Genomic DNA, 18,294 nt, shown 5'->3' with positions numbered 1-18,294 from the left:
GGACAATTTTAATATCTTGGCCACGAAGTTTGGCTGTTGGGTTTTAAACAGGGGAAATAATGTAAATACGTTTTCATCTGACAATCTGCATTTCTCCTAGTACTCGAACTAAATATATTTCGAGTAATAGACTGTTGTGTATGAAGAATCAGTACTGTTCCACCACCTTAATAGAGTGGGCATTCAAGGATAGGGACATCATACCAGGCGTAAAATAGTTTTTCTTGTCTCTATTATACTTTATTGAAGTGAGGATTCCAGAATGCTCAACTTTGCTGAAGAGGCACAGCTTAATTTCTACCTTCAGGCACTTTGCATAGAAGAAATCACCCACTGAAACATTTGACAGAAATCTATACTTTTACTTTAAAATATTTTGAGACTGAAGTTAAGAGTCATGACCCTTTATTCATAAATACACTTTTTTATACTTCAATGTTAAATAGTTTGTACAACAGTATTCTACTATATACAGACTTGTTCTTTCCATCCCTTTTAACAAAAAACAAAAGGCATAAACATGGCATCATCCAACAGAACACTACAGAGCAAGCAGTCCTACTCTTTGTACACATGCAGTACTGCATACTGTCCATTAGATTAGTAGAATAAAGGAGGGTCACATTTAATCAGATCATCCATTTACAATGAAAGAAATCCACAATATTAGTATGACCTTTTTAAAACGTTCTATGGTATAAAAGATACATAGTTTATTCCCCAGTGTGGCAAAACTATGGCTTAACCAAAGGACTAAACCATTCTGCAGGGCCCATTGTCTCCTGTCTTAATACAACATGAGTCGTTAACCCATTTTCTTAAAACAGTTTTTTCTAAAACTGTTATGTAACTGAGATCTCAGGTGGAACAAAAACCAGAAGACATCTGTACTCCAGAAATTGTATTGCAAACCCCTGGACTAGTCATGACTATATGCAGTAAATTTCTTGAAATAGCACCTGTTACATTTACCTGCTTCAGGTAGGTAAATCAATTAGATTCAACCAATCTAGCCACGCCTTTCTTAAAGGCATCTTACACAAACCAGATAATAAAATAGGTACTTTATTGTGTTGTTCCAGACATTACTGCATGGATATGGGATGGCAGGTCAGAAATAATTCATTGAACTGCATAATGAAGACATTTAGCAAGGAAAAATGCAAATATGTAGCCCCTGAAGACGAGCTGGTCCACCAAGCTGGAGGTTGGGTAATTAGTAACCCTTCCAAGACTTGTGAATTAATTCCTTAAATCTAGTTGTGCATTCATTACAACGTTTATGTACCATTTAGGCAGAAAAAACACTGAATAACAGCACAATGACCACATTTCCTTATAATTTGGCACAGTCTTCTTGTAATTGCATAAGGAGGTTCAGTAGCTCTCTAAGGGTAATGAACACTTATTTACAGTCATTTGCAGGTCAAGAAGTCCCGATAACCAGAATTGATTATAAGACCGCTCCTGTCAAGTGTGGATTGTTCCATACCATTCACTCCTCCAGTGAATTCATTAAATAAGCTAAATTCAATGAATTACCTTAACACAGTTCTCACCATAAAAGTGTTTGCAAGAAATATACAGCAAAGCTCACAATTTAGATAATTCAGTTTAAGATTTAAGAACAACTTAGTACCTTTGTAACTTGAAGCTTTCTGCAACTTACTCTCTGTGGTTTAAAGTGGGGAATATAGTTCTTTACATTTCACAGCTACAAAAAACAAATGTATAGTTTACAAGAAAAAAATATCACCCGCTTTGATATAAAATATACAGGCGAGAAACATTTCACTCTCCTTATTTCTTTTCTTTTAAAGACTCGAGTAGTAATTTGGCCATGAGAGAATAAAATTCTTAACAAAAAATTGTGACATACAACTAATAACATGGATATGCACAGTAATTTGGCAAAACACCGAAGACATCCGACATTAGTAATATGTAGGTGGATTTCATGTACAGCCACCATTCCAGTCAGACAAAAGCAACACTGCCAGTATCTTAGAAAGCCCCTTTTGTAAAAAGGCACATCCTTGAGATTTACAGCAGGCTTGCTTCATTTTTTGTATATATTCTTCCACTCCAAGACCTGCATTACATATACTGTATAATCTATTCTTAAAATCCGAAGACAGACCGGTTCTTTTTTCTCGTCATAAGTGCTGTTACATTCTTCTCAGTCTCTTTAAGTCTTGTTGACTCTCCTCTTAATATAACGCTTTCTATTACTCCAACAGGCATTCCCTGAAAACTGTTTCAATGGTCTTGCGTGATCCAGAAATGTCCAGTGGATCCCCATACCCTCACATAGACTCTCCTTTGCTTACAGGGGTAATGGGCTGCTTGGTTCCGGGACGCACAGTGAAGGTCATGCCATAGGCCTGTTTAGACTTGTCTAGGCCACTGTTTAAAAAATAGAAAGGAAGAAAAAGCATTTTAGGGAGACTGTTTAATCACTGTACCTCATGAGCTTTAAAAGTCCATTCATGTCTCTTTTGAAACAAGAAAAACTGTAAATAGCAATTTCTTTGAAAAGAAGGGGGGAGTTAAATTCATTCAGGAAATGGATAGAAGCAGGAATGAAGAGTTATTCTCTAAAAAGTCTGGAGAGAATCAGAGCCTTTTCCAAAACCATAGGGTTCAATTCATGTCTTCACAATCCAGTCGCATGTCCTTTTGCGTGGACACTTTAGAGATGCCAATTAACCTGGCCAGCACATCTTTGGAACATGGGTTTATTTGTAAATTAAAAAACAACAACATTTAGTATAACTAAAACTACAGAAATACTCAAGTGTCACAGAAATCCATACCTGGTATTAGGATCAAATGTGTATTTGCTTCAACTACCTCTCCTACGCTTTCTCAATTCTATGGTATACTTTTCAATTCTTCATTCCAACAATTAAGATATAGTTTGTTTTCTTTCCTCAGACTTCCTGCAACATTTATACAGTATATAATACTATGGCATGCATTTCTTTTCACAAGGTACTGGTGAAACAATGCACTCAAGAACAGAAATTACTTCGATCCCTAGATCAGAAGAGATCAAAGACAAGTTCTGAAGGTACCTGGTGTCTGGCCTTGTAGATGTGGGTGAAGCCATAGGTTTTTTCACTTTGGAGGCAAGTTCATTCTTGGTCCTCAGGTCCTGTCCCTGGGATTGCTTGACTTGGGAATTGGCATTCTTGTCCTTCTGTTGAGACTTGGGCTTCACTGGGTGACTGCTCTCATCATCAGACTGGGACGTCCCCCACTCATCAGGGTTGGTGTCCACTTCTTGAAATGTGGGCTTCAGATCCATCTCAAGCATCTTCTTCTGCAGGATGCTCTGAAGGGTCATCTGGCTGGGAGTTGGAGCAGGTTTGAGGACTGGATTAGGTGGAGGAGGTGGTTTGTTTTGCTTTGCAGGGACCTGCATGGGGGCCTTTTGTTGGGTCTGCACTGCCGCCTTTAAGCTGGTGTTAGAGGCTGGAAATCGAGGAAGACCCATAGATTTCAGAACAGGTTTTGGTGGAGGGGGGGGACCTTTGGTTTTATTCACAATTGTGGCTGCAGGAGTGCTGACCTTTTCACTAGAAGACAGGATCAGGTTGCTTTTCTGCTGGATGGGTGTGGATGGAGGCAGGCTGGGAGGTGGTTTTTTTGGAGCAGGAATGCTTTCCTCCTCCGTGTCTGAGTTGGCAAATTCTGGAGGGGGAGGGATGAATGGGATAAAGAGGTCTTCCCCATTTTCTTCATCCCTGACAGACGGGGAGGGCACAGGAGACTCTGTATCATGTTTCTCCAGGAGATCCACCATTAGGGTACTGCTAGGAGCATGTTTTGGAGAGTGCAGAAGTCTCTGTACCACGTCTGTTGAAGCACATTCTTCACTTTGTAGCAGTTCAGAACTCTGTACCTTCTTAATAGGCTGCAAAATCACAGCTGGTGTTTCACTGCGAACTGCTGGAATAGTTAACGGCGACATGGATGGTTCTGGGTCAAATGGTTTATAAGAACTAGAAATGGGAGTTCCTAAAGTTGTTTCTCTTCCACTGCTCTTGGGAACCACAGTGAAGGAGTTTGGACTTGATTCGCTTTGGTGAATACTTACCGAAGAGGATATGTTGCTGCTATTATTGTTGCTGCTCTGTATGGACAGACTAGATCTATTTTGATTCCTCTGCTTAGCAGCCAGCAACAGATCCATGGGGGATTTTGAACGGTCCTTTTGTGAAGCACCAGATCCAGAAAGAACTTCACTTACACGAAGAGAATATGGTGTACGGCTGATATATGGGCTTTGTTTCCGGCTCTTGCCCGGAGATGCCTGCTGCTGGGGTTCGCTGGAACTCTGCTCCAGGCTATTCTGTGTGAATGCGGGTTTGGGTGTATCCTCATCCCATACAACATCTCTCTTCAGAACCAAAGTTGGCAGGGCAGTCTTGGAAAGGTATGTAGGAGTGTCCACATCCATGGAGGCTACTAGGGGGACATCTACTTCATCCATTCTTGCTGTGGGATTGCTTAGGTCACTGGATGCAGGGGTCTGAATTTTGTCCTTGAACTCCTTGAGATCTTTCTCCAGCTGAATGCCCGAGCTGTTTCTCCGGGCAGGTTTGGCAGGAGGTACAGGAGATACCTCTGGAGGGCAACTGTTGGAATGCTCCACAGTGGAAGAATCTTTGCCATTCACTTGGGTAGGGAGGTGATCAGTGATCGTATCCTGCAGGAAGATGATGGACTTTCCCTTTTGCTCTCTGTCAGACTTGCTGCCTGGTTGGGCCGTGCTCTCTGGGTTGTACAGCTTGGCAGCATTTTGGGGGTTGAAGCTGGAGGGCATGGATTTTTGAAGAGGTGGAGCGGGAGCTGGCTGCTGTGGTGGCATGTCTTGATTTGGCATGGAGGAATTTCTCATTGGTTTGGGAGGGGGCATTTTGTGGGTTTTGGCTGGCACAGAGGGAGCAGGCTGAGGGCCCACATGGGACGGCTGTTTCTGGGATAGTGGTGGGGGTGGGGGAGGAGAAAAATGTGGATGCTGAGGGGTATAGTCTTCGCTGAAGTTGGGATTTCTGTATGCTGAAGAGGAGGTCTGCTGCAGGTTCTTGTGCGACTTCCCTGAGGGGGGCTTTGGGGGTGCCATAGGAGGTGGTGGTTTGAAGGGAGCAATATCGGGGTCCTTTTTAAAGAACTGTTTGGGTGGGCTTGGAGGGGCCATGGGTGGAGGACACAAAGAAGCCAGATCCAAGTTTGGGGAAGAGACAGCAACAGAGGGAGAAGGGGCAGGGTCATTGGCAAACTCTAGGGGAGGAGGAATGGGTTGAGATATTGGGGGAGGTGGTGGTGGGGCCATTGCTGGTGGGGGTGGGATGTATATCGTTTCCTCCATATCGGGAAATTCTGCAACTATTCCATTGGAGTAGCTATTGGACTTTGCACCATTTTCTAAAAGAAAAAAAAAACATGATAATAAAAACACATTGTAAGAATGAAGACCAGTTTGAGGGGAAGTAAAAAAAGATGGAAATGAGAACCTTTTCTGTTTACTTTTATTTTCAAAGAAATCCTCTGTCTCATTCAATGGGGTATCTGAAAAGGTTATCTAAGGGAAACTACCTTTTTTTGTTTGCATTAATGCTACAACCTTAGATTCAGTTGTAGAGAGAATCAAGTACAGAGAAGTGTACTGCTATTTGTGGATTCCTGGGTAGGGTTCAATCTATATTGCAGAAGTCAGAACATAAAATGTTCTTGGAATACATCCCTAAAGGTTATTTCTGGCTAGCTGGCTTTCTTACTGTCTGCAATATTATTAAGGTAATCAAGTCTCATGCAGATACTGCATAAGTTTTAAAATAAAAATTGTGGCTTGTTCTGTTTCAGCACAGACCTTGTGGCCGTGTGCATTAGGCTAAGTGTTCTTTCAACCCTACCCTGTGTATCTGACCTGAGTGTTTCTCACCATGAAGCATGAAGAGGCAGATTACAGTTTTATCAAGCAAGATAAGACATTGTGGAGTAGCCTCTTCCCAGCACAACTTTAAAAAGATCTACCCAAAATGCGGAATCAAAAATCTATTGTGAATCGTTATATGCAATACAATTGCAATTTCAGGATGAAGCACTGAGCATCACAGAAAATCTAAACCTTAGCTGCTTCCTTAGCTGATGGGTTGACATTTTAATTTCATTATGGTAAAAAGAAAGAGGAAATAGATTATTGTTTTTAGATTTAAATTATTTCTTTCATGTAAACCTCTTTTTAGCTTCTACTAATCCTGGACTACGTGAGCAACTAAAGGCCCTATCCTTGAACTATCATTAACTAAGATCTTGCTCATAAATGTTTACATGTAATTTAATCCAGGCCTAAATGAGGTTTTGGAGAATGACACCAATTAAAACCTTCAAAAGAGATTAATGCTGGGATATTCCTGTCAGTTGGGGCAACTTGCTTTATATACAGAAACAATAGGTATACTGACTGAACAATATAAACGCCACATTGAGAGTTTGTCATATGTGCGCTCAAAAGAAAATTGGCAATGTTTTCTGTCCTTTTGAAATACTATTTATTGTAACAGAAATATCTCCAGTAAATCCCAGGCAGGATACATTCAAATGGTTAAAAAAACACTGCCTCCCCTTCTTGAAACGATGACATCATCATTATGTTTTGTGCTCATGTTGCCATGACAGAAATGAAACCAGCGGAGCAGGCATGCATTCATTTTGTGTAATTTTAGATATCTGTATGATTGCAAAACCCAGTGCACTCACAATGACTTCTTAAAAGCAAATTGAACAGACAACAGATAAAACATGGAATTATCATCAACTGTCTTTTATAATGGTTATTTATAACCACAAACATTTTATCATCAAGAGTTTAGCAATATGCTAGTGATATTATATGGATTATAAAATTCATATTCATTATATATACACATATATATTATAAAATACCACTAGCATATTGCTAAACTCTTGATGATAAAATGCTGGGAGAGCATAATAAAGGAACTAACTCTGCCAGAGAAAGTGTCCATAGGTGCTACAAAGTCCATGTTGGCAGAGATCAGGGACAGTCTTACCTTTTGCAGTGATCCCTGGCTGAATGACGGCAGGGGGCACTTTTGGAGTTGGAACAGCAAATCCTTGCACAACTTCAGAGGAAGCCTATGGAGGAAAAAAAGCAAGCAGCCACTGTTGACATTCTCCTCTAACCAAGAGCAACAGCCACCTTTGATGTTGACACAGCCCGAGAGCCTGAGAGCTGGCAGCAAGGCATCAAGAACCTGTACATTCCTCTCCTGCTATCAGCCATGGGCTGTGTCAGGTGATCACTGGCATTTGTTTGTTAATGCCTTATGCCTTAACAGGAAATTACCTTTTGAGTTATCTGAGCTTTGCTGTTAGCAGTGAATTTTCCTGCCAAAAACTGTGAGAGGCAGGGAAGTTCTATGAAAACAATACCCAACAGGGAGCAAGGCATCTGGTCTGGGTTGCCTCTATACAGCAAATCTACAGCTGAGAAGCAGATAGCTTTAAGACAGTCCTGTTGATTGCACCTGTTGATTTCGGTTAGGAGAAGAGATAGGATGGGATTTGGGGCAGAATTAATTATTTGGAACGGTGAGAATGCATGCCTACATCGTTTAAAGTAACTATCTATATCCAGAATCTATATCCACTTAATTGTCTGAAAGGAAGCTCCTATATAGGTGATGTTCTTCATCGCTTTTTAACTGATACTTTCATCCAAAACAACATGCTTTTTCACCCATTTACCTCAGCTGGGTATTTTTACTGGAGCAGTCTGAGTGAAGAACCTTTCTCAGGGGTACAACAGCAGTGCCACAACCTACCAGAGACCTAACCACCGCCCCACACTCTTTATTTGCAAGTTGTGCAAGAATTTAAATATTTCTAAGCATCAAAAATGCATCAAAGAAAAAAACGGCAAGCAAGTTACTTTGTTGTCGTTGGCAAAGTTTGAGATATGAAATTTACATTTTCATATGCATATGAAAATCAAAGTAAGGGCTTGTCTTTTAGAGATGAAAATGCAACTTGTGATTTTACTGGACCTATTTTTCATATCCTGCCACTGCAAGCAATAATGCAACCCAAGCTGCATGTAGAGTATAACAAAATCATTGCTGCAGTTTTTCGCACTGCCGTTGTTTGAAAAGGCCAGCTAACTCAATATGCAGGATGCATAAATTTCCAATTATGTGAGTAGTGAACAGAAGAATATTACAATATTTTGTAATCATAAAACACAAACAATGTAAAATGGAAATGAGTCTGTTTTTGTATGTTTTTGAGGAATCCGCATGCACTGAATTCCCCAACAGTGCTACAATATTGGGGATGTAGTGAAAGATGGCAAACCAGCTTACATTGTAGTCCATAATTAATTATGTTCTCACACTGCTCTGAAAGCAGTGCAGCCCAGGCCATGAGTCACTTGCTATGTTTGCCAAAGCTTCTGAGAAATGAGGACAGATGACAACAACACTTTGGCTGTTTGGTGGGGGAGGGAGACATCAGGCAAATGACTAGATACTTAGATACATGTGTGGTACAAAAACAGGGTGAAGCATGCATTTCTTCATGCAAATAAAGAATGTAATAGTCATTCATACTCACATGGGTTGAACCACTGGAGATGTGTTTAACAGTGGGTCGGGCTCGCACTTTTGCTGTCCCAGATTCTGGAAACGCAGCAGAATCCAGAACCAATTCTACATTTTCTGGAAAAGGAAAAAGACCACTTCATCAAAGTCAACCCTATTTGGAGATTTAGAGTGAATCATGAATTATAAACTCAACTTAAATATTAAAATTAGTTTAATCCTTATTTATAACTCTTACACAAATAAGATCTGGCATTGCTTCACACCTGCCTTTGATTCAATGTTTCAGTAACAAAGCCCACATTTTGAACCAACATTGGGTTAATCTGGCTGAGATGATCCCTTATTGAGAGGGAACTCTGCGGGTAGATGGCAGAAATACATCCCAAACCCACAACCTACCAGAGACCTAAGGCCTGGAAGGGAAGAATTCAAGTTGCATTGCCATGACTACAGTGACACCAATGAACATAAGAAAAGAGGGATGGTTGTTCAGTCCATCTAGATTTTTGGTAGTTAGTAGTTAATCTATCCAAGAAATGTCATCTAGCTGTTTCTTGAAGGAAGCCACGGTACCAGCTTAAACAACTTGGCTGGGCAGCTTGTTCCAAGGCCCCACAATAGAAGTCTCCATTTAAGAAGAGGGCTGAGCCAAAGTGCAAGTTTTCATTCCAACTCAGCTCCTCATTGATCTGACAGAATCTGTTCTTCAACTTCTCCCAGCTCTGCAGGTCACCAGCGTGTTAGAGAAATGTAGAAAACCTACAGGTATGGTGGCCTTCTGGGACCAGGACTGAAAAACTCTGGGTAGGACAGAACATGTGTGCTCCTTCACTTTCCTAGAGAACAAGGAGTCCCAGTGCCCCTCGCACTTTGCACCTTGGTAATCTGCAAACCTGTTGAACCCGACTCCCAGATTAGGCATTTGTTTTGTTAACCCGGATCAGTGCCTCTACCCTTGTCAGAAATAGCTTTTTAATGCATCAGTGTCTGTCACTCTGTTCACTGAAGGATCAGACATTTACATATTCCTCTCCTAGCTGTAAAATAATAAATACTGTACTCAAAGGCACTGCACAAATTGTGACTCCAGTGCCCCAGGAACAGTGTACAGTAAAGGCAGTTTTTATTTTTCTAAACACTATTTTCTTTCTTTAAAAAATATCTTTCTAAGATATTTTTGAGCAATTTGATGATTTGCATAACGACTTATTTACCGTTTCACTGTTTCACATAAGGTAAATTAACTTATTTCTGGCGTTTATTCTGAATCCACATGCCTTTTCTTATTATTGTCTAGCTGAAGGCAAGCAGTAAATTAAAATCGCTTTTTAAAGACCAGGAACAGTTGAGCAGTGATGAGCTAAAGAAGTCTTTCATTAAATTAAAGAACTTTGAGATCACTGATCATCAACAAAAAAAGAATACTTATCAGCCTTCAAGTTCTCTTACGGAAATCACTTGCTTGACTAAACAATAACTTTCAAGTCTTCCCAATCTTAAAAAAAAAACAGTATTATGGGGTTTCCAGTAGGACTTACTGGAATAGTGGCTTGCCAGGACTAGGGATGGAGACCTTTGGCATGTGGCACACTTCTTGAAGAAAGCCCTGTCCTCAAACACTGTTCGCATTAAGCAAGCACTAGGATGTACTGTAGTAGTGCCCAACAGAACATTACCAAAAGCATAATTGACATTGTGATTGAGCTACACAGAACAGTATGGAAAGTGGACTACATTGTTTCTTCTACTGGATGTTATCATTGTTGGTTTCTGCATTCACACCATGAACTATTTCTCTATGAATCATGTTTATAATATCCCGGTTCATTTTTTGACATCATGGGGGGTGTCTTTTTTATCGCAGTGGTTTTGTTGAAGTTTTCAAGTCATTACTATAATATAATAATTCAGTTTAAATGTTTGACAAATCTTTTAGGATAAAAACATAACAGTCCACTCTGTTGTTTTTTTTTAATCCTACATTTATATATTGCCTTAAAAACATGCCTGCATACTTATAATCCACACCCACTGCAATGGCTTTTTACTTTCACATCCATTACAAAAACAGATTTGCTTGAGCTAGTGGCACGACATTTAGTTGTAAGTGTGGTTGACTTGCTTAGAAATATTCATTCTATAATGAATCAAGAAGTGCTTTAAAAGAAACGATGTCAAACTATTACAATGAAACAACTGCAATGAGGGCCATCTTCACTACAAGCTGTCCGTATTAAATAAGGTAGACTAAATAGGTTAAACTGGAGTGAAAGTGTTTTCACAATAGCGATAGAAGAAAAAAATCATGCTAGATTGCTAGTTATATTGTTTATCTACAGAACAAACCATGGTATAAAGGTAATGTGGTTCATCATATGGTGTATATTGTACAGTATCTTAAGCCTGAAAGAATGATCCCCGCCTAACAAACGTTAAATTACTACACAGAAAATGTATTTGCTTATGCACAGTCAAAAAGTGTCCCGCTTTGTAAAAAAGAAAGATGTTAAGAAAGCCTGATGATGTTTTAAAACCTTTAGCTTTTTACTGTGCCTACATTCCAGACATTATTGTAAGGGTGTGGGAGCTACAATGTGACTCCTTGGCTCCACCTGTCAAGGCAAATGACAAAATACTTCTCTCAGACAACTCATAAAATTGCTTTACATATTTAACAAAAGCAATAGATTGTACCAAAATAATATTAAAAACCCTAAACAAAGAATTGAACTACTCCACAGGTGTGGTATCTATGGGACATGCTAGCTTTCTGCCGGTTTCTGTCAAAAATAAAAGTAACTCTTCAGCAGCAAATCTATTGCTGAACATGACATACATGACTTCAAATTTCCAGTTTTTAATCATGAGTTAACTATATAGTTCAGCATTATTGATCTGACTGCCGAGTGTGGTTTTCTAAGGTGTTGACCATTTCAACATCAAAGCAAGGAGACTTTCATTGCAGTCCTTTAAACTCTCAGCACGTGATACGAGTTCCAAAACATGTTTTTCTTGTTGCCTTGATGCAGTTTGAAGTGTTGTGTTTGCTTTGTGTATAAATGAAAACTAAGAGAAACAGATGGCAAATCTCTTAGCTGCAGAAAGGAAATTAGATTTGATTTCTCCAACTCCAAAATCATGTTCTATTGAAACAATTTCTCTCTTCCCTGTCACCTGCTGTTAGAAAACAAAACATGAGATTTATTCTGCAGCTTATTCAATCTCCTTCTGTATTCCTACTGAATCCTCTGCAGATACTTCACAAATGATGGACTGAGGTGATGTGAGAGGTCTCATGGAAAACATTTATATCCAAGAACCAGAATGGAATAGAACTGTACCACAACAACACAAAAGGAGACAGTGAAAACCTTCAAAACGAACTCCACCCTAGGGAGGGGGAGTTTTTGTATGCCAATTAGATTCAGCAGCAGTAAAACAATAGCATTCTTGGAATATTAGAAAACTATTCATTTACAGTAAATCCCAAGAAAATCATACTTTTCAATGCTCTTGTTAAAAGTTATTTTCATTATATAGCAGTGCAACTAAACAAAACTTTTGTCAGGAATGTCTACTGTACCTGAGGTAAATTTTTGGAGTATAAATACAAGAAATGGAATGGAAACTAGAAAATGTACAAACTCTTTAATTTCAACTAAGAGAAATTGTTTCCATTCATTTCTCCTGTGCATTGGAGTAACTTCCTTCGAAAAGTAAACAGTCATATACATCTATCCAGCACGCTCAGCAAAATCACTGTCCCCAATGTGATCAAGTTTAAAGGCTTCTTCAGTGGAATGCAGGTGGCTGAAAGATAGGCCTCATCTTCCTCAGTGGAGCACATTCCTTACAATAAAGGGAAACTGCACTTGTGAGGAAGGTAAAGGCATAACAGGTACATCCACTTCTGAGTTAGAAATGCAGTTAAAACCTACCCTTGTAATTTATGAGAAAAAGAGTTAAAGCTAAAGATGTGAAAACCAGACAATATCTTTTTGGAATCAGTCATCTCTAGGTTATTGACTGCTATGGAGAGATTCAGTACTAGATTACGACAAAAAATGTATACAAGTAAATTGGGATCGCCTGGGTAAATACACTAAATAAGGGACTAGTTTATGGTTTACAGTACAGTGACTGATGGCCACTTAGGATACCTGCTGTAAAGAAAGCCTGGGCTGTGGATCACTAGATAGAAATAAGTATGCACTAGAGGTCACTGAGAGCTGAATTCCTGACTGATGCCTTTTGTCTAGAGGAGCACATTAACTTTGTTCTTCATTCCCACTTCACACCAGAGCATTGCCAGGGATGCATTCCTCTCCCAAACCACAGCAGACTTTAAAGATTCCAGTCAAATCATGCTTACCTCTGTTTCCCTCAATACTGTACAGAACAGGGGCTCCCAGTTTCAGTCTTTAAACGCTCACATCTGCTGCTTTTCGTAATGGATGTGAATCTTTAATTGAACTGATAAGGGAATTATAATTCACAGCTCTCATATGTGTGAGAGGTTTCCTACTATTATATTTTTAAGTCACTTAGTCTCCAATTGAGTAGATGGGAACCTTGAAAGAGTTAATCACTTCATTGAACTAATAACATGCTTGTTTCATGAGCTAAGGGGAAAAGACTTAATCCACAAACGGCAACACTGAGCGAAAGCACATACTCCAGGATTGTGATTAAACTGATTAAAGGTGAAACAGCTAAGCAACTGTAGATCACTTGACTGCAAATTTGAACATGGGATGTCAACAGCCAGTTTCTTACAGACAATGTGCAAGAGCAGGATACTGGTTGTGGCTTATAAACTGCTCATCAAACATCTCAATGCATGTTTGTGTCAGTGGTGCAAACAGCACAGGTAATGGACTACTGAGCACTGGAGAAATGTGATCTGGTCAGATTAATCGTCCATCAGTCACCAGATCTGAATCCAATTGCATATGTATGGATATTCTGAAACAATGCTCAAGATGGCATTTTCCACCTCCATCAACCAGGTGTGAGATGATTGACTCTCGTAAAAGAATGGTTCACCATTCCTTTTGCAGAATTCCATATGCTGGAAGGCTCTGTCCTCTGTCACAGTGCATACATGCTGTACCTGTGGTGGCTCAACACCCTATTAAATGAATGTACATTGATGTTTACATTTTTCTACCACTATCTTTATGCAATAGGCTAGAGTTTAAAACTTTTAATCAGAAATACTGTGCAGAAGAATGTTACATGGGATTAGGGAACACATCTACTGAAAAATACATTTACAGTACTGCACTTAACTGCAATAAAGTCTAAGGCAATGTCTGTGCACTTGATTTTCTGTAGAAATGGTACAATACAGCCCACACCCTTGCAAAATAAATGTTCAAGTAATAACTTAATCCTGTTTTTTTGTCCATGCAAGTACAAGAATAATCAGGACAGTTTTATAGTTCTAAATCCTTTAAAACCGCATGGTGCGCATCCCATGGTCTACAAGAGGTTGTCACATGGTCTTAAAACTATGTGGTGGCAGTAGTAGGTAAAACCCAAATTCAAATCAAGTTTGATCCACCAGAACGGAAGCAAAAATCTCACCTAGAACAATATAAAATTTAGAAGAGCAGCATCCTCCACCTTAAATACGAGAGATATTTGATTTGAAAAAACATAGAAGTCACTCTTAATTGGTATATATTGTGAAGAAAAATACTAATCTTCGTGCAAACATAATTCATATTTAAAACGAAACACATTAAACTTCTAGGGAAGAGTTACAGAAGAGAAAAAGACGTTACTGTGAAGATTATACACACGTATTTTCATCAAAAACTACAGGGTCAGGTTTACATTAACTACGGCTGTTAATTACCGAGAGCTTTTACGTTCATGATTGGCTTGTCTACATGAAAGAATACTTCACTTTATAAACCTTGCTAAAGATATCTTGATACAATATGAGTTTCAACACGTTCTGCAGTTCAGATTTTGACCCCTGAACTGTAAAATTACATGACATTTCTATCATCAGCGAACTATGGACACGTAATGTTTTTTTTTATCACAGTGTCAAAGACATGGAAAGCAAGTACTTTGACTGCACATAAGACAGGCATCATTAAATCGTAATACTTACCCCTTTCCTTAATTTCAACATGGGTGCCGAAGAGATTATTATTCTTCCGCCCCCAAATCGAGTTTAAAGTCCCTCTTTTCATTTTTTTTTCTGTCACTGATACGTTTCGCTTGCGAGGATGTCAAACACGATGCATTTCCGACAGGTGTTTTAAGTCGGAAAGGATCACCTGTCCTGCGATAATCCTTGGAGCTCAGGGAATGAGCTCAGCAGGTGTGTTCTCTCGCTGCTCCTCACTGATTTATTAATTCTGTTTCTTTCTTCCGCCCATTCGCCCTGGGAACCAAGAAGGGCAAAATGGCCTCCACCTCCTTTTCCTCCCTTTCAGACAGGTGAGGTAAACAAAACAGAGGCACACACCTTAAGGGGTCTGGCAGGCCCTGTCACTGACTGCACACACACCCTGTTGCAGTTACCGTGGTAACCACAGCCGTGGCAACATTCCTTCCCGAAAACTAAATCATTGCTAACTCCAGACCTTGCTCACAAGATACCAATCACGTAAATTCTTTGTTATCTTTATTTTTTGTGCTGTCCTTTCCTGAGTTGAGTGATATAATACGTCACGAGAAGTTTTAGTGCAATGCGCGGCTGAGAGCACATTTTTCTTGTATGAATGTTTTACAAACAAGCCCCTTTGCATCCTTAATTTATTGCTGTCACAAGCCAGTATAGTGCTTTTAAAATAGTTTTAGCACCATACCACAATTCTACTGCATACTAATACAGGACATTTAAGATCAAAACATCAATAATGAAAGGTAAAAAGTAATTTCAGTCTATTCCTCTGAGAATTATGAATTATTCCAATTTTTCAGATTTGAAAAATAATCAAATACTCTGCTTAGAACCTTTGTGGAAAAGTGATCAATACAGGCACTAGTAGTGAAGAATTACAGTTTGTGGGCATTTTCAAGACAGTCCAGATGGCACATTTACCATTTTACGCAGTGGAGTTAAAGAGCTGTGTAAAATTTGGAAAAGAGAGCTGTGGTTGACACCTGTGTGTCTGCTGGGCATATCATTCTGATTTGGGCTTCGGCACTTGCTTGGCTTCATTTCTCTTATGCCATATCACCCTGGAACTCACAACTGGCAACCCACTGAAGCTAAGCAGGTGTGAGCCTGGTCAGAACCTGGATGGGAGACTTCCTGGGAAAAACTAAGGTTGCTACTGGAAGAGGTGTTAGTGGGGCCAGCAGGGGGCGCTCACCCTGCGGTCCATCTGGGTCCTAATGCCCCAGTATAGTGATAGGGACACTATACTGTAAACAGGCGCCGTCCTTTGGATGAGACATTAAACCGAGGTCCTGACTTTCTGTGGTCATTAAAAATCCCAGGGCGTTTCTTGAAAAGAGTAGGGGTGTAACCCCGACGTCCTGGCAAAAATTTCCCATTGGCCCTTACCAATCATGGTCTCCTAATAATCCCCATCTATTAATTGGCTTCATTACTCTGCTCTCCTCCCCACTGATAGCTGATGTGTGGTGAGTGTTCTGGCGCACTATGGCTGCCGTCGCATCATCCAGGTGGGACTGCACATTGGTGGTGGTAGAGGAGAGTCCCCATTACCTGTAAAGCGATTTGAGTGGTGCCTCCAGAAAAGTGCTATATAAGTGTAAGCAATTATGATTATAGCCTCCGTATATATAAGCAGGAACAGAGAAGTGTCCAGTGTGCAACCTCTGTAGCTTTCAGAAACCATGATGTCCACTGATGTCTTTTAAAAGCCTTCTTTTAACCACTTCATGGTGGCAGGGAGCTACAGTGCAAGGAGGGGCACGCCCTGGATGGGATGCCAGGCTATCATGAGGCACACAGACACCAGCACACACACACTCATGCCAGGGCCAGTTTTCTCAGAAGCCAATTAACCAACCAATATGTTTTTGGACTGTGGGAGAAAACCCACACAGACACAGGGAGAGCATACAAACTCCAGGCAGATTTGACAAACTGCACCCCAGGACTTGAACCCAGCACCCCAGGACTGCAAGGCAGCACTTGTAACCACAGCACCACCCTGCCTCCCAGGCGTGCAGCCATTTGGCAGCAATATTTGATATCTGATAGAGGATGAGGCGCACATGCCTCAGATGAAGTCTAATGTGCTTGAAATGGTTTTTGATTAAATGGCATGATGTCATTTTGGCCTTGCATTATCTAAAATAAGTCTGGACATAGCCTCGTGCACTACAAGACCCCATTGTTCTTTGTTCAGTTATATTTTGTGTGATGTTACCATAGGTTTTAGCACCACTTCAGGTTTCTGAAGCACGCTGCTGACAGCAGTCCACAAAGCAATGCAGGGGAATAATCTGCTTCTATTGCGGCTTGCCAATTCCCCTTTCAGTTCTGGGTTTTTCCTGCATTAGTTATGATTAAAATGTATACACATTTTGGATGCTCCTTGGTTGTTTTCAGTTTCTACCTTACTCCACGTCTTACAATATACACTTAGTAGTTACCAGAATGATTGGTTTAATTGGCACACATAATTAACCGCTGCTTTCCAGAAAGCATGACGACAGACCCACAAAGAATCGCAGGCAATGAATGTGCGCTCACATAAAGGAGACTGGAGGTGAGCATCATTTTGAAGCAGAAACAACATCCTCCATATACAGTATTTCATTGTTTGAATCTTAGGATCACCCCAAGATGATATGTTGCATTTAGCACTGAAGGTTTGACATGAAATAATTGAAAGATTAATATGCTTCTTCCCTTTTCTTACACTGATCCATGTTGATGTTGTGTGTTTGCTTGAATTCCTCTTTTTTAAACTTAGGTTGTAGAATACTTTTGATGGTGGGTTCAACAGTGTTCAAAGCAGCAGATTATATGATGTTTATTATGGTAGGTGAAATGCATGTTTAAAAGTAACATCCCTTTTTGTATGTTTTGCAAGTCACACTGGAATGCCATTGTAACCAATGTGGAATTTTATTAACTAGGCATGCTTCCCTCACCCTCCCAAATAACATATAAGAAACTGGGAGAATCTCCTTGAAGCTATGTATGAGAACAAGATATCCTTTGTCGTGTGTAGTTGCTCCAAGCAACCTATGAAATGACCATTTAGACCAGGAGTGTCAATTTCAGTTCCTGGAGGCCTCGCCCCTGTTTTTTGTTCTAACCCTAGTAATCTATGAAACAATTAACCCAGTTATTTTCATCGGAAACATTAGCTTAACTAGTGGATTTCTGAAGCTCTTTTGCAATTGATTACACAAAATATTCACTCCATTAAAGGTACAAACTGTATCCATAAAACCCAACAGCCTCAGCGTCTGGTTAGACATATTAGTTAAGCAGTTAATTACATAATCAGACCAACTGAAGGCTCATAAAGAACAGAAACCAGCTGGCACTGGGCCCTCCAGGAATAGGTTTTTGACATTCCTGATGGGACATCAAAGATATAATTCTGTGGCACCCATGCTGGGGATTCCAGGTGCTTTGCCATGTTTCAGGTGAAGACGCGGTCTTTGCAGTTCTACACAAGCCTCCTATTGTCCATCCAGTTATGTG

At 40.0% G+C, this 18,294-nt stretch overlaps 1 protein-coding gene across 1 annotated transcript; it reads right to left on the bottom strand.

The window, feature by feature from the left end:
• Positions 1–388: 388 nt before the first annotated feature.
• On the bottom strand, positions 389–15,226 carry LOC107076870 (uncharacterized protein C6orf132 homolog). Its single transcript, XM_015342851.2, has 5 exons — positions 14,761–15,226; positions 8,644–8,747; positions 7,083–7,167; positions 3,078–5,433; positions 389–2,406 (listed from the first exon to the last, which is right to left on the bottom strand). Exons 1-5 carry the CDS (start codon positions 14,840–14,842, stop codon positions 2,307–2,309), a joined length of 2,727 nt encoding a protein of 908 aa, XP_015198337.2. The 5' UTR covers positions 14,843–15,226; the 3' UTR covers positions 389–2,306.
• Between the last annotated feature and the right edge of the window lie 3,068 nt (positions 15,227–18,294).

Source organism: Lepisosteus oculatus, chromosome 5, assembly GCF_040954835.1.
Source record: "Lepisosteus oculatus isolate fLepOcu1 chromosome 5, fLepOcu1.hap2, whole genome shotgun sequence".
In the NCBI taxonomy this organism is placed as follows: domain Eukaryota; kingdom Metazoa; phylum Chordata; class Actinopteri; order Semionotiformes; family Lepisosteidae; genus Lepisosteus; species Lepisosteus oculatus.
The sequence above is the reverse complement of the archived record's forward strand: the minus strand, read 5'-3'. Positions and strand labels throughout refer to the sequence as shown.